This window comes from Ostrinia nubilalis, chromosome 4 (genome assembly GCF_963855985.1).
Source record: "Ostrinia nubilalis chromosome 4, ilOstNubi1.1, whole genome shotgun sequence".
Classification (NCBI taxonomy): Eukaryota; Metazoa; Arthropoda; class Insecta; order Lepidoptera; family Crambidae; genus Ostrinia; species Ostrinia nubilalis.
The window spans coordinates 8,155,560-8,171,054 of record NC_087091.1 but is presented as its reverse complement, the minus strand read 5'-3'; the positions used below and the strand labels follow the sequence as shown (position 1 = coordinate 8,171,054).

Here is a 15,495-nt window from a genome sequence, read left to right as displayed (position 1 = left end):
TTTGCTTTTTTTTTGTTCGACCCATTTTTGTGTACCTTCGCAAGCAAACATACCAATGAATATTGTATCATTACGACCTTTTTACACAACTAAGGAAGATAAATTCAGTAGATTGAGTTAAGAGTTAAAAACAAGTTGTTCTATATGTATCTATTCTGGTAACCCATTTCTTAAAATGTAAGTTTTAAACTTATTCCAATAAAGAAATACTCAAAATTTGACTTAACGCCGAATTAAAAATGGTCTTTTATAATTTCCTAGGCCATTTTATGCCACGGAAAACAAGGAAATTAGGGCCAAATAAATTAGATTTATGCCTAAAAGACACCACAGACAAAAACCTATTTACCCTATGCATTTAGTATTTAAATCATGGGTTTACCCCTACAGACACTACATCTGTGTAAATATACAATAAAATTAATCCATTGTTTAGCTGCAAAAAACCGTCCAAAGAAATTGACTTTTTAGTAAACAAAAACCCAAGGAGGGACCTACTTATGCGATTTGTCGCGAAACTGATCAACGAAGTACTGTCCTGCCTCGATGGCCTCTTAAGACGAAATGGTCGAGTGTAACGGTGCAGTGCATTACATTCCAAGTTCTTTCGTTTCGTTACTACAATGGTCGAAAAGAAGACCCAGGGAAATTATACTTTTGACTCGGACAAGAACTTAACTTCACTTTATTTCCTTCCCTTAAGTATTTGACATTTAAAGTTTTTATTTTCCGAGAGCCAAACGTTTCTCAAATATAAAGAGAGTGCTATTAGAATGAAATTACGCTTCAGTTTGTTATAATGTGCCTTCATTTTGGCAAACAACAGTAATGGACATAACAAGGAAATTAGAAAAACGACTTTTGATTAAGTTTTTCTGCGGTATTATTTGTAGTTTCTGCTATTGTAATAGCAAAAACAAATAAAACTTTTGATTAACTTTCCCATAAAAATAGTTTTATACATATAAATATAAAAAAACATGTGTTCGCCTGCCTGGACACAGAAAATTTACTGTTTTGGCGAAATACCCATTTTAGAACTATACACAGTAACTGTCCTATGAACTCCTATGCATATGCATGACATTGACAGTGGGGCGCCACCGTCAATACCGGATCGCTGGTTCCGATTTTTGCCATGTTGGAAACCAGTTGAACGATGGTAGCGCTAGCGCCCATAGAGAAAAGTAATACATAGGAAATAGAGAACCCTCTCTGTCAAATTTTTGAGCCTACTAATTGACAGCCTGGTGTTAAATTCCCTGTACTTAACCTACGTACGTAACGCTCACATACATACATAGTTAGTTAGTTAGTTTTGCAGGGCAATCGAATACCGCACTTAGCCTCATGATAGGGCCATTGTGCGCGATTTGTGGTTTATCTTCCTACTCCAACCACCCCAGATCCCCCCAGAAGGCGAGCAGCCCGTCCAGGCTGCTGCAGGCTTCCTGTAGCGACGACGGTGATCGAAGAAATTGAGCCCGTTGTTCTTCCACGCTACTGCACTCCATGAGCACATGCTGCGGTGTTTCCTCTGCCTCCATGCACCCCCTGCATAGTGGGCTGTCTGTGACACCTATATTGTATAGGTGCTTGTTTAGCATACAGTGTCCGGTTATGACACTTAAGACCTTGCGGATGCTGTCCCTGTTTAGTCTGATGAGGCTGCGGGAGAACTTTTTCGATACGTCCGGAACCGCATCTTTTGTTTGCCTGCATCCTTCGCTATTTTTCCATTCTGTGTGGTGTTTTTCTTCTGTTTTGGAACGCAGCCAGTTCCTGATCTGTGCTTATGGTATCGGCAGTATTGGTTCCGGGCCAAATACTGTTGTGTCCGAACCTCTTTTTGCCAGTTCATCCGCTGCGTCGTTGCCTAAAGAGTTACTGTGCCCTTTGATCCATTGCAGGGTAACTCCATTTACAGCTGCAATGTCTTGGAGCGCTTCATGGCATTCCAATATAAGGGCCGTTGTTATTGTGTTGCTTTTTAGCGCTTGCAGTACGGATGCACTATCCGAGATAATTCTTATGTTTAGACCTCGGATGTCTCTGGCTGTTACCGCCTGTGCTGCTTTGGTAATTCCAATGCATTCTGCTTGGAAAATTGTATTGTGTTTATCTAATGTTGTTGATATTCTTATATTAAGATCATTCGAGAAGACACCAGCTCCTGTACCCGTTTGAGTTTTGGAGCCGTCCGTGTATATCCTAACTTCATTGATTCCAGAGTAATCTCGCGTCTCCGCTGTAAGTTGGATATTATATCTTCGGTCGAAAATGTGTTCACAGGGTATCCTGTCGATGGGTGCCTCAGTGAGAGGTATTTCTTTTATGGTTTTCTGCAGGATCGCAGAGTGTCCTGTCTCCTTGTTTTGCTTCCACAGGCCGTTTCCTTTAAGTCTTAGAGCGGCTGCTTGCGCTTCCTCCTGAATGATGAGATCTAAGGGTCTAAGATTCAGAAGGTACTCAAGTGATGCCGATGGTGTGGTTCTCATGCAACCAGTGGCCGCTATGCTTGCTAGACGTTGCAGGCTTTGAAGTTTTGATCTTACTGTGGATAGTTTTGTTCTGGGCCACCAGACAACTGATCCATAAGTGACAGAGGGCCTGATAACTGATGTGTAGAGCCAAAGTGTTATCTTAGGGTTAAGACCCCATCTGCTACCAATGAGTCTTTTACACTGATAAAATGCTATACAGGCCTTCTTTGTCTTGTTTTCAATGTGACTCGCCCAGTTCAATTTGTGGTCAAAGGTGATGCCCAGATACTTCACTTGTGTTGAGAGGGAGAGTTTTGTTTTAAAGAGTTCTGGTAGCTGGAGCTCTGGTAGTTTCCTTTTGTTAGTGAAAAGGATTAGTTCAGTTTTGTTTGGGTTTACTGACAGCTGGTGGTCGTTGCACCAGTTTTCAACAATGTTTAGGGCTGAACGCATTATTTCACATAGCACGTTTTCAGCCCCTCCGTTTAACAGTATGGTGATGTCATCTGCATATCCAATGGCTGTGTACCCTCTGTCATTTAGTTTCCTTAACAGACTGTCCACTACCATGTTCCATAGTAGTGGCGATAGGACGCCTCCTTGAGGGCATCCTCTGACAACCTCTGCTCTGGTAGTCGTGTTCGCCACCACCTGAACCGCCCTTTTACTAACTAGTTCAGTGACCCAGCTTCTTACGGCTGGTTCTACGTTGAATGGACAACACGCATAAGTTGTAATATTAAGTTAAATTATGACTTAATTTAAAGTTTAGATCACACACATTACACTAGGTTTTATTTCACCTCAATCCATCCAGTATTACCGAAGATAGAGCCTCGAGAAGTTTACGGACTTTTTAAAATTTTCAAAAATTTCCAATATTCACGCGTGACGTCACAACATGATTTTGCAGCCCCCGCACGTTAACCCATTTACCACATTTTGTCTTTTTCCAACTAAAATAAAATTTTACCTAACTGACAACTGTTGTTAGTTGTCATCGTTCAATCACATTTCAAACTATGCGCTATAAAAGTAACCATTATTATGCCACCTATTGCCAATTTTGTGCACTATGAAGCCATTTTTACATTTATGCATTTAAATATAAATTTTCTGGAAAAATAACCAAGTTTGTGTCTCTGTGCTCAATAACGAGTAAATAGTCCAGTTATTTGTTAATTTTACTTGGAAAGTTTTCCGGAATTTTTGAAAATTGGTGAATAAATAGATTTCGCTATGTTCTTTCCGAATTTTGTGACCTCGTTTATAGCCGCGCGCGCCCCCGCCTTATTGAAAAAAATCCGCCTTAAAAAAGGTTTTTGACAACTACTTTTTTCATTTTATAATTTTTGGGACATAGACAGCTTTGATAAATGTGATCATGTAATGTAAGTGAAATAGATTTAGAGTTGTGAAACAGTCAAATTAATGTACCTGCTAAATTGCGAGTTCTTTTTTCTATGATCATGGCAGGACACGCTGCCGGGTGTCCTAAATATGCTGAAGTATAAAAAAATTCGCGTTGCTGAAGTATAATTTTTTTTTGTCTTGTTTGTTTCTCTACTTCTACATTACATAATTGTATCCTACTATTATTATAAATGCGAAAGTTTGGATGTCTGGAAGTTTAAAATAAAGTAAAGTAATGTTTATTTCTCACCAACATAACAGATAGGTAATATTATGATAACAAACAATTAGGAAAAACAAAAAGTAAGAATGTTGGTGGGTTCATACCTGAACTAGGAAGATTCCTGTGTCTCAGGTTTGTTACTCTTTCACGCAAAAAGTACTCAACTGATTTTGTTGAAACTGTACAATATTATTGTTTGTAACCCAGATTAACATATAGGCTATAATTTATGCCGATCTGTGACACTAAATTTCACGCGGGTGAAGCCGCAGGCAAAAGCTAGTAGTGAAATAAATAGGAAAGTTTAAGGTTCTGAAACGTGGTCGCTTACTATGGGCCTCATAAGAAGGCTCAAGGTCACCCAAAGGGTAATGGAGCGGGCTATGCTCGGGGTTTCCCTGCGTGATCGAATCAGAAATGAGGAGATCCGCAGGAGAACCAAAGTGACCGACATAGCACGCAGAATTGCTAAAATCAAGTGGCAGTGGGCGGGACACATAGCTCGTAGAGACGATGGCCATTGGGGCAGAAAATTTCTTGAGTGGCGACCACGGGCTGGAAGACGTAGCGTGGGCAGGCCTCCTACTAGGTGGACCGACGATCTGGTAAAGGTCGCGGGAAGAACCTGAATGCGGGCAGCGCAGGACTGTTCATTATGAAAAACCTATGGAAAACCCAAAGGCCTCTCGCCTTTGTCCAGCAGTGAACGTCATTTGGAACGACGAAATAGGAAAGAATGTAACTATCAAAAATCTTCTCTAAGGCAGCATTTTTCCAATTTCGCAACGAGCGCGGCAATCACACTTAACTAACAGACTAACAGAGAGCATAGCGAAATCTATTTTAATCACCAATTTTCAAAACTCACGGAACACTTTCCAGGTAATCACGTTAATTTGTACCAAACGACTGGACTATAATTAAATTGATATAAAAATTGGGTAGGTACATCTTCTCAAAAACAAAAGAACTGGTGCTAAAAGGGTTAAGTGACGTTTTGACATTTGTAGAGGGCCTTGTAGAAGGGGAGGCTATGGTGCTGAATGTGGATTAACTTGAGTGTCATAGTAACTTATTAGACTGCTAAGCTTGATGATAAAAAGAAAAATATTTTATTCAATGTACATAGTCTGGTCATAAGTTCTGTCATATGATAATAACTTTTGAATTTTGAATGAAGGTTTCAAAAACATTTTTTACTGAATTAGAATTAAAAAGAAAAAATGTGCGATAGTTGAATTTTATTATGTGTAGTGGACGCATAAAGAAGTCCGAACTGTAGTTGTCACGTTGCATTGCTACGCGCCAAAGCAGATTTTCGTTGTGCTGAAAAAATTTTGTTTATCTTTTCATTAAATGATAGGTATAGGTGTACCAGAATCTCATGGCAAACAAAAATATTGGAAAAGTGTGTCTTTCATATGGCAAATGTCTATGGCTTTATTGTCACCTGTCAACGTAAATCAAGTGAACTGTCAGTCGCTGCAGAAATTTTGTAATCTCTTCATGCCTATTTGTTATTTTTGTGAAAAAGTCGAAAAAGCTCAAGCAAGTTACATTGTTTTCAATGTGTATTGTAAAATAAGGCATAATTCAAAGTCAATCTTTGATTTTAAAGCGCGTCGTTGAGTTGATAGTAAGTTGGAGTGAAATTGGATACATTTAGTTTATTACCTAACTGCGTCAGAAGGAGGGTTTTTTTAAAATATTATTCTTATAATAGCTGCTTTATCGGGGGTTTCAGGTGTACCTCATAAATTGGTGCAGAGGAATGGTGAAAATGTTATGACCATGTAAATAAAATTGAAAAAGATTTCATCAAGTAAGATGTAAGATAGAATAATTGAAATGGTGGAAGAGCAATTTATAATAAATAACTCTTTATCTTGATCATCTATTGAAGAAAAGTGGAATCCTTGGAATCGTTTTCTAGTTCTGAATGAAGTGATTAGTTATAAGTATGATACATAATAAAATTAGTTACATAAAGTAATATACGATTTACTTATTTTTCAAGACATTTTCCTATTATATTACTGACGGGATTGCTACCATGTACCTTAGTTTTGAGTTTCCAATATTTCGGCACTGTTGCAAGCGCCATGGTCACGGAGTAACTGAAGAAATTAAAACCAGACATCGTTCAGATGTGCGTTCAAAAGACCTGAGATTTAAAAAAATCCCACGTTTTGTTTAAACAGTAAGCGAAAAAAAAGTGACTTGAAAATGGAATACAAAATGATAAGGTATGGTAAATGATAAGTCTTTATCAATGAAAAAGCAGAAGTTCAATTTCATGTGACCTCCATCTAGGCTAGTTTCCATCGTCACTCAAAGTTTGGCTGCGGTCTCAAATTTGGGCTTAATTGAGGTATTTTTTGGGTGAGAGGCATAAGAACTAATGCCGTTTTATATCAAAAATTCATACTTAGAGGTAATCAACCAGGTACAAAGTATTTCCTTGTATGTTAGTCTGCCACTCTTTAGTAAGTCCCGAAATCCCCGCTTCGGCTCCCCTACTAACCATTCTAACCATTGTATACAGATAATATCTTGCATGCTGCTTTTCATGTTACTACGTCACATTTTCAAAATCCGCGCGGAAAATCGCTCCGAGCGGAAGAGCGCACTTTGAGCTTGAATATTTCAGTCATTTTTAAAGATATCAAAAAAATAAAAATACAGTATTCATTCTAATTTTTTGTAGTTTTTTTTGGCAACTTCAACAAAAATTGTGCGCCATGTCCATTGTTCCAGGGCGTGGTTTATGCTGTTGTGCATAGTTTTATCAAACGCTCCTTCTATGTCTATGAAGACAGCAAGGGTTGACGCTTTGTTTGTGATGGCCGACTCTATTTTATGTACTACCATGTGTAGAGCCGACTCTGTTGATCTGCCTTTCCTGTAGGCGTGTTGTTGGGGGTGTAGTGGTTTGCTTTTCAGCACGCCATCCCTGAGATGCCGGTCTACCAATCTTTCCAGTCCTTTTAGTAGGAACGATGTTAGACTAATTGGTCTGAAGGATTTTGCCTGTGTGTAGTCTTCTTTTCCCGGTTTCGGTAAAAATATTACTTTTGCTTCCCTCCATGGCTTGGGTATGTATTTAAAAGCTATGCATGCCCGGTATATCTGTACTAGGTACTTTAGTATTTGGGCTGTTTGCCATTGTAATAGCGCTGGGAAGATTCCGTCCAGTCCTGCGGATTTAAAGGGTTGAAAGCTATTTAGCGCCCAATTTACTTTATCCGCTGTTGCTATACTATTGGCGATTTTCCACTCTTCGTTTGTCGGTGTGCTTTGTTGTTCATCCTGCCACCTTGCGATCGATGTGATCTTACAACCCGGAAAGTGTGTTTTTAGCAGCATTGTGCTTGTTTCATCTTCCGTGTTCGTGTAGGTGCCGTCTTCCTTCTTTAGGAAGCCCAGGAGATTGAGATCACCTTTTGATAGGATTTTCTTAATCCTAGCAGCCTGGCTTGTTGAGTTTATGCTACTACAGAAATTGCGCCAGTGTTCTCTACTACGGAATCTGATCCGCTTCTTGTAGTGCTTCTGTGCTTCTTTGTATTTGTTCCAGTCTTCATTGGTTCTGGTGTTTTTCGCTCGGTTGAAAAGTGTCCTGAGTTTTTTCCGAAGGCGTTCAAGTTCCGGCCCCCACCAGGAACCTTTGTTCGCAACTTTGGGAGTAACTTCTGGGCATGACTCTTCGTAGCTTTTCGTTAGAGCAGTTGTGAGGTATTGTATGTTTAGCTCTATATTGTTAGTGCTAAGTGTTACATCTGTCATTTGTGTATCGTTTAGTGTTTTGGTTAGTATTTTAGTGTACCTTGTTATATCGGTTTTACGGGGGTTACGATATGGAACAGGGTCTGTTAGTTTCATTTTTATTTGGTAACATATGCGTCGGTGGTCCGCAAAGGATGGCTCGTTTGACACATGCCAGCCTTCAATCAGTTCCGCCGCCTCATGTGTTGCCAGCGTCAGATCTATTATAGTTTGGTACCTTGAACTTACGAAGGTGGGTTCAGCTCCTTTGTTCATAATATTCAGGTTCGATTGGAATAAATATTCAGTTAGTAACTCACCCCTTTTGTTTGAATCCGTACTTCCCCACAGCGGGTGGTGTGCGTTGCAGTCTGCGGAGATGATCAAGCCCCACATACATACATAGTACACGCACACATACATACATAAAGTCCACGCACACATACACACAGTTCACGCACACATAGGCCCTCATAACCTTCAAAGAATTATTGTTTTTATGATGTACAATGTAGAATTTTTTCAAATCCATTATTTTGAAAATATTTATCTTTATGGTGTACGTCTACGTATTGTATTATTTTCAAAACAATGGATTTGGAAAAATTCTACATTGCACATGGAAATGCAAATAAGTAAACAAAAACTTTTGAATTTAATAATTTTACTTTATTTATGAACACACATAATATTATACACCAAAAGCGTCTTTTCGCAAAGTTTTCAACAACACTAAAAAAGCATTTGCACATTGAGAAAACTCAGATCACTTGTGAACATAACAGAAAGTTTCTTTGCGATTCACGAAGGAACGAACAAAACTCCGATGAACCAGAACAGCAGCAGGTACGAAGGAATGAACTTGAATTTGACTCGACGACTCTTCAATACTTTAATAGGGCCACAGAAAACTTAAATGATGGCTAAGAAATCAAAAATGCATTTAACTTAACAAAAACAACACCGGCCATTTTGGAGGAAAAACAAAGTTGCCATATGTTAAATAGTAATTTCTACTACTCTATTATGTAAATTATAACAAAAATGTCAATGTTCAGTTTTAAATTAAAACAAATTAATTTCATTTAAAAAAAGTTTTCACATTGTAATTAACAATATTCTCAAATATATTTTAATTAAGAAAAAAATGAAAATATGAAGGAAACAGGAGCAGCGACATCTAGAGCGTTTTAGGGTAGTTAAAAAGTATTTGAATTTATTCACCGATGTCGCTGTTTGGAAGCAAGTTTCACTTCGATGACCGTTGTATGGAAGTTTCCACACCCTGCTAGCGCCCCCCTGTCATTGAGTTTGGTGGGACAGTTCAGCGTGGGTACCGTAGATAGAGAATAGAGGTAGATGGGTCATTAGCGTACACCTGAGTGAGATAGCAATATATGTACATACCATATCTATAGCTACAACAATAGACTTAGTATTGGCTACGTTAAAAATTACCCTGATTTTAGGGGTAAATAGGTAAGCTGCGGGTGAAACTGAGGCGCAAAATCTAGTAAGTATTACTATAAAGGTGAAGTGAAAGTTTGTGTGTATGTATGTTTACCTTTTTACGCTTAAACAACTGGATGGACTTGATTGATGGCGTGTGCGTGCAAGCTTTTTTCTATATTTAAGAGGTTAAACTGAGTTTTTGAGGATTTAAATAAAAAACCACTTTAATATAATACTTTAATCAGTATCACTGACCCTTAAACAAAATTAATTTGTTTTAAAAATTCCTGACGATATCAGACTTTTCTGAAAGCTTTTTAGCTGCATGATGTATTCGAACTTTCAGATACTTTAGCATCTGGATTCAAAATGTCTGGAACATATTCGAGAATGTTGACTTGGATGCCAATGTACTCGGCCCGTACACTCCGTCCATTTATTTCTTAAACTTGGTTCATTCGGGAATCTAAAAACAAAAATACATGAGGGAATATTGACTAGGCCTGCTGGTATCCCCAGCGGCTTATAACCCGACTAATGACAGATTACATGTATTATCATAATGAATCTTCTGGCACATGATGACTTTCACTCCAGTCGGTTAATACCCAATTTATAGGTTTAGAATAATCAAATTTTTAACATAATTACGAGAAAACTTACATTTCGGTAACATCAAACAATCGTTTTCTTAATGTTTATTACCTTCAGTTACCATATAATAGCGAAAAAATGCTACTTACCGATGAAAGGTTATGTTTGGTTCTTTTCGTTCACTACGGCTTTTACAACCAATTATACAACAATTCACCATTACTGCAAACGAAATCACACAAAATACTGTGTAGAACAATGTTCTGATTGTTTTATTTGACATGAAATCACTATAAATTGATGAAAAACATCAAAACACCACGCAATTGTCTGCCACCAAAGCAAATGGTGGCAAACATAAAAAACCGATACGCAAGCGGAGACAGAAAAAAATGTTTTGTCCTGCTCTCCCATATTTATCTGACATATAAGCTTTCTCACTCTAATTTTTTTTTTTAATTAGTAGCTTATCTATACTCTATCCTCTATCTACGGTGGGTACCAGTGGGTAGACACTTCTCATTCAAAAACTAGTCTCTATATGTAGCAATTGATATACAACCTTATCCCTTAAGCAATAAAGTGCATTTTGGATTGATTTCACTACAGCAGGGGAACCCGCGGATCAATACCACCATACTAAAAATAATTGTTAGTGTCCTTATGTTGGTAGTATTGTTAGTTTGACAAATGAAAAAAAATGTCTGTCAATTGAGTTTGAGTTTTTAACCGGCGAATTGATTCGTGTGAAGTTATTTTCTCAGATTTGGTGCAATATTACTGTAAATAAACTTTTCTGTCGTTTACGTTGAGTTGATTAAGTTCCTCCGTATCGGGCGTGATAAAGTTTGCTGTTCAGTGTTATGTTTTTTGTGAGATAGAGACTCTTTTAAATAAGCTGTGTTTCAACTTCTACAGAAGTTTAAACTCTTATTTACTTTTCTGTTTAATGGGTATGTTATCTACTTACTTGAAATATTAGATCTATTACAAATCTATTATTCATTAAAAACAACCCTATGTGATGAAAATGTAAATGTACTTTCAAAACTGGTAAATGCATGAACCAGGGCATTGACACTGGTTGGAGAGAAATTATAGGCTTTGTTTAATTAATACCTATTTCATTTTAGGCTTCTACTGATAATGGAGAGTAGAAACAACAAGAAGTGCGTTATTTGTAATAAGAGGCGAAGTCGTGATGGATCACCCTTACTTTTGAGTAGGTTTCCTCTGGATTCTGACCGGTAAGTTTCTAATAACACTCATTTATTACAAGATAATTTTACTGATTGTGTAAACTTAAAGGCTGGGATTAATATTTTTAATCATACAGTAAATAACCATAACCAATTTTTAATTTCAGTATTTTGTTTCGTACTCTGTAAATGAATTGCATAACAATACTAAAAGAAATTAGTTGATGAATAAATTTCAGTTTGTTATTCTTTTTCTTTTCTAATAGGTATTTCTTATTTCAGTTGTCGAATGTGGGTTAAAAATGCTGGCATAGAAGACTTAGCATATGTACCTATTGAAAAGTTACACCAACTGAAGTTTGTTTGTGGTGGGCACTTCACTCCTGAATCCTTCAATGCCAAAGGAACTCGGCTGAAGAACTCAGCTATTCCAACACTGGAATTGAGCAATCCCATCTTGCCAGATGAAGTTTTGACAGAGTTTCCTCTTCATGTAAAAGACTCCAATAAAGAAAACCTCAAGACAGGTATGATGATGACTTCAATTATTTTTTTTAAATTTAATTTACTATCAATTTTTCTGAATTATTTAGATGTCTTAATTAATTTTCTTTGGTTTCCAAAACAAACCAACCGAATGCAATTTAACAAGGTTCTTTCTTTGTAACCACAAACATGTGTTGTATGCTTATCAATAAATAATATATAATTTCAATTATTAATTATATCTATACTTTGTTACAGTTCTTTATGATCATTCATATTGCATTCCAAAGAAGTCAAATCCAGTTGAACGAGGTATGTTTATCTAAAATTATACTAATAATATAAAAAGGAAATATTTAATTGTTTGTTTGTATTTGATCGGCTCCGTAACTCGAAGCCAAGATAGCCTAAAGTGCGGGTTAGAACCCCACAGCTTGAATATTGTAGTAAACCCACTCGTAACACAATTTAGCTTAGAATGTGGTGTTGAGTTAGAGGGACTTTAGTAATTTGTGTAATACAAATTCTTCAAAAAAAGTACCGGACCAATTTGAAAAATTTTAGGCAATCTACATTAATTAGCCAGGTCAGCTAGTTTAATAATATTTATAAGCTAGTAATTTTTAATGTGAGCAAGACATGTACTAGACTGATTGTACCCTAAAGTTGGGTAAGAACATGACATTTTATTACCCAATTCACATTTCATTATCTGCTTTCAGTTCCCCTTACAACTACAACCAAACAACTAAATTCAACATGTTTGGGAGCTGTGGATATACCAGATTCTGGTATTTCTGCGAAAACAACTTTTGAACCTCTTCCTTCTACTTCCAATGCACCAGAACATATGACCTATAAACCCATTACTCATGGTAAGTGTACAAACTAATTATTTACCTTCTAAAATATGCCTTCCCTCAAACTAAAGAATGCCACCCTGGATGCGTTCTGCAGTCTGCAGTCAGGTCAAAATGAACTTATATGTACAACATTCTAGGTTTCTGTACATTTTATATTAATGCTATTTGACCGTGCGGATACGAACAAAGAACGCAAAGCACACGTGACTGATTGCCTTATCACGACCACTTACAGATTGTCTTGACATACCCGCAGACCGCATCCAGAATGCAGAACATTAAAACCTCTAAATGCCTTTAATTTAATATTATGTCATTGTTATTGAAGGTGGGCCCACGCTTCATATTTTATGAGAAGAGCTATCATTATCCTGTCTTTGCATTTTTTTAAAACTTGATAATGATTGATTGATTTGGAAATAATATGTTTCATAAAACAACAAAATAAATTTTAAACTAATTTGCATATTTATAATATTTCAGATGATAAAAACATTTGCCATCAAGATGCACAGGCAGAAATATTAGTCCACAGTTATAAAAGACCTAAGAAAAACATTGAAATGAAAGGTAAGATAAAACATCCTAATTTAAAAAACTAAGTAAAATTGCTGATTAATTAACCAATATTCAATTCAATTTGCTTTAATGTTGTTTTTTTTACTAATGGAAATGTTTTTATTACAGACACTTCATCAACATTTACAATTAAAGAGAAGAGGCTTTGGCGACAGTTACAAAATGCAAAAAAAACAATAAGAAATATAGCGAAGTCAAGAGTGAATTTAGACAAGTTAGATTCGGAAGTGCTGACATCGTTAGTAAAGGATGTAGTGCAGAATAACAAAAAAAAGTCACAAGGAAAAAGGTGGACTTTAGCCAACAAAATATAATTATGCTTTGGCTATATTTAAACGGTCCCCTAAAGCATACCGCTATATGCAAAAGCTGTTTACGCTACCAAGCACTAAAACGCTCCAAAGGATTTTAAAAAATATACCAATGGAGCCTGGTATAAATAAAAATATAATTGATATGTTAGAGGCAAAAGCATCAAGTATGCCAAAGGAAAATAAATATTGCTCGTTAATATTTGACGAGATGGCGTTAAAGAAACGGATAATTTATAACGAAATTGCTGATAAAGTGGATGGCTACGTGGATTATGGTGAGGGCGAGAACATGGGACGAGAAAAGAAAATTGCAGACCATGCGTTAGTGTTTATGATACAGGGTGCTAAACATAAATACAAACAATATATTGCGCACTATTTTGTGGAAGGCACAATATCAACAGCAAAACTGGCAAAAATTATATCGGACATCATCAAAAAATTAAAAGAAATCGGATTTATGGTTCTAACAACAGTTTGTGATCAGGGATCTACAAATATAGGAGCTCTTAACATGTTAAAAAGAAACTGTGGACAAGGCATAGATAGCAACTTTTTCTCTGTAAATAATGACAAAATTTTTATAATCTATGACATCCCTCACTTGTTCAAATCATTACGAAACAATTTCTTTAAAAGTGGAAATATGTCTTTCGATGGAAAAATTGCACAATGGAGGCATTTGGTAGTTGCAGAAGAACACAACAGAAATTTTTTAAATTTTAAAAAACTGAATAGTACCATTGTAAATCCAACATTCAAAACTAAGATGAGGGTGAAGTATGCTGCGCATGCTCTGAGTAATACCGTGGCAGCTATTTTAAAAATGATGGCATGGAAAGAAGTTTCTGATTGCAATGATACAGCATTTGTGATTGAACAGTTAGATAAACTATTTGATTGTACAAATGGTCCATCATCTTTAAATGACGTAAAGAAAGGGATCCGGGAAAATGTTTCCACATCAAGTAATCACATTGAGTCTTGGACCTTTTATACTGATAAGTTAAAAACCATAAAATTTATAACAGCAGAAAACACGATACTAAAAAATGTTAAATGCGTAAAGGGATATCAAATATCTATCAAATCCTTAAACGATATTTGGGAAAAGTTAAAGAATGAAGGGTTTAAATATATGAACCTTAGACAGTTTAACCAAGACTCTCTGGAAAACTTATTTGGAATCATTAGGCAACACAGTGTAACCAATAGAAATCCCACTATCACGCACTTTACTGCAGCGCTTAAAACAAGCATGGTTACTGGGCTGAAAGTGCCTCATAGCAGAAGTGCTAATTGTGAAGCAGACAACAATAAACATATGCTGGAATATAAAGACATTTTAAAAACTAATTTAAAAACAACAGAAATAAAAATTAATGTTCAAGATTCCACAGACACTGAATTTTATCCTGTGTTGTCTATCCCGGACCCTGAAAACTTAGAACAGCCCATTGAAAATTTGTGTAGCCTTGAAAACCAACCAGTAGTATATGTAAGCGGGTATTTAGCTGCCAAACTATTACAGAACAGTTCTTGTTTAATTTGTGAAGAGTGTTTGAGCGTGAAAACTCCTGTTGACAATGATTTGTATGCATATATATCTCTTCGCGAATGGTGGCATGATAAAAAAAGTCTCGTTTATCCAACAATTCAATTATGTACCACCGTAAATGAAGCTAAACAATTTTATCATGACCATATTGCCGACCAGATATATATGGAAAATGTTGGAAAATTCATTTTCTTAATGTTGAGTACAAATTGTAATTTTAGTTGGTTTAAATGTCAACAACATAATAAAGAAATTTATGATAAGATGTTTAAAATATTAAGTTACCTTTTTCTAAGAAAAAGTTGTAAAATCATTAATGACAGCTTCATAAAAAGTGAAAACAATTTTGCTGACAAAAGTAAAAAAGCACAGCAACAAAGCATTGAAAAGTAATCTTGAGGCTGAGGTTCGATCAGCTGATAAGAAAATTAAAGATGTTTATAAATAAAAATCCTATTTTTTCTTAGAAAAAGTTGTGAAAATAAAAGTTTACAAAATTATCATTTCTGTACTTTGTTATAATTTTCAATAATTCCTCATGCCTACAACTGCTATGTCATGTTCAA

General features: G+C 36.2%; 1 protein-coding gene and 1 long non-coding RNA gene across 3 annotated transcripts; one reads left to right on the top strand and one right to left on the bottom strand.

Annotated features, from left to right (window-relative positions):
- Positions 1 to 9,559: 9,559 nt before the first annotated feature.
- LOC135088575 (uncharacterized) lies at positions 9,560 to 10,425 on the bottom strand. The gene is made up of 2 exons (XR_010261060.1): positions 10,080 to 10,425; positions 9,560 to 9,802 (listed from the first exon to the last, which is right to left on the bottom strand). It is a non-coding gene; the product is annotated as an uncharacterized LOC135088575 (long non-coding RNA).
- Positions 10,424 to 13,393, top strand: LOC135088574 (THAP domain-containing protein 5-like). 2 transcript variants are annotated; one of them, XM_063983426.1, is made up of 7 exons: positions 10,424 to 10,883; positions 11,064 to 11,177; positions 11,412 to 11,656; positions 11,874 to 11,927; positions 12,338 to 12,490; positions 12,962 to 13,048; positions 13,166 to 13,393. In XM_063983426.1, the coding sequence occupies exons 2-7, from the start codon at positions 11,077 to 11,079 to the stop codon at positions 13,369 to 13,371; spliced, it is 846 nt and encodes a 281-aa protein (XP_063839496.1). In that variant the 5' UTR covers positions 10,424 to 10,883; positions 11,064 to 11,076; the 3' UTR covers positions 13,372 to 13,393. The 2 variants fall into 2 exon arrangements, with proteins under 2 accessions (XP_063839496.1, XP_063839495.1); XM_063983425.1 differs by having other exon boundaries at positions 10,424 to 11,177.
- Positions 13,394 to 15,495: the final 2,102 nt, after the last annotated feature.

What these genes read in the sequence shown, in the direction of transcription:
- LOC135088574 (XM_063983426.1), top strand. Translation starts at nt 11,077, where the DNA reads ATGGAGAGTAGAAACAACAAGAAGTGCGTTATTTGTAATAAGAGGCGA. An exon ending in TAAAGAAAACCTCAAGACAG is followed by an intron (nt 11,657 to 11,873) that starts GTATGATGATGA and finishes ACTTTGTTACAG; the next exon opens with TTCTTTATGATCATTCATAT. An exon ending in CTATAAACCCATTACTCATG is followed by an intron (nt 12,491 to 12,961) that starts GTAAGTGTACAA and finishes ATAATATTTCAG; the next exon opens with ATGATAAAAACATTTGCCAT.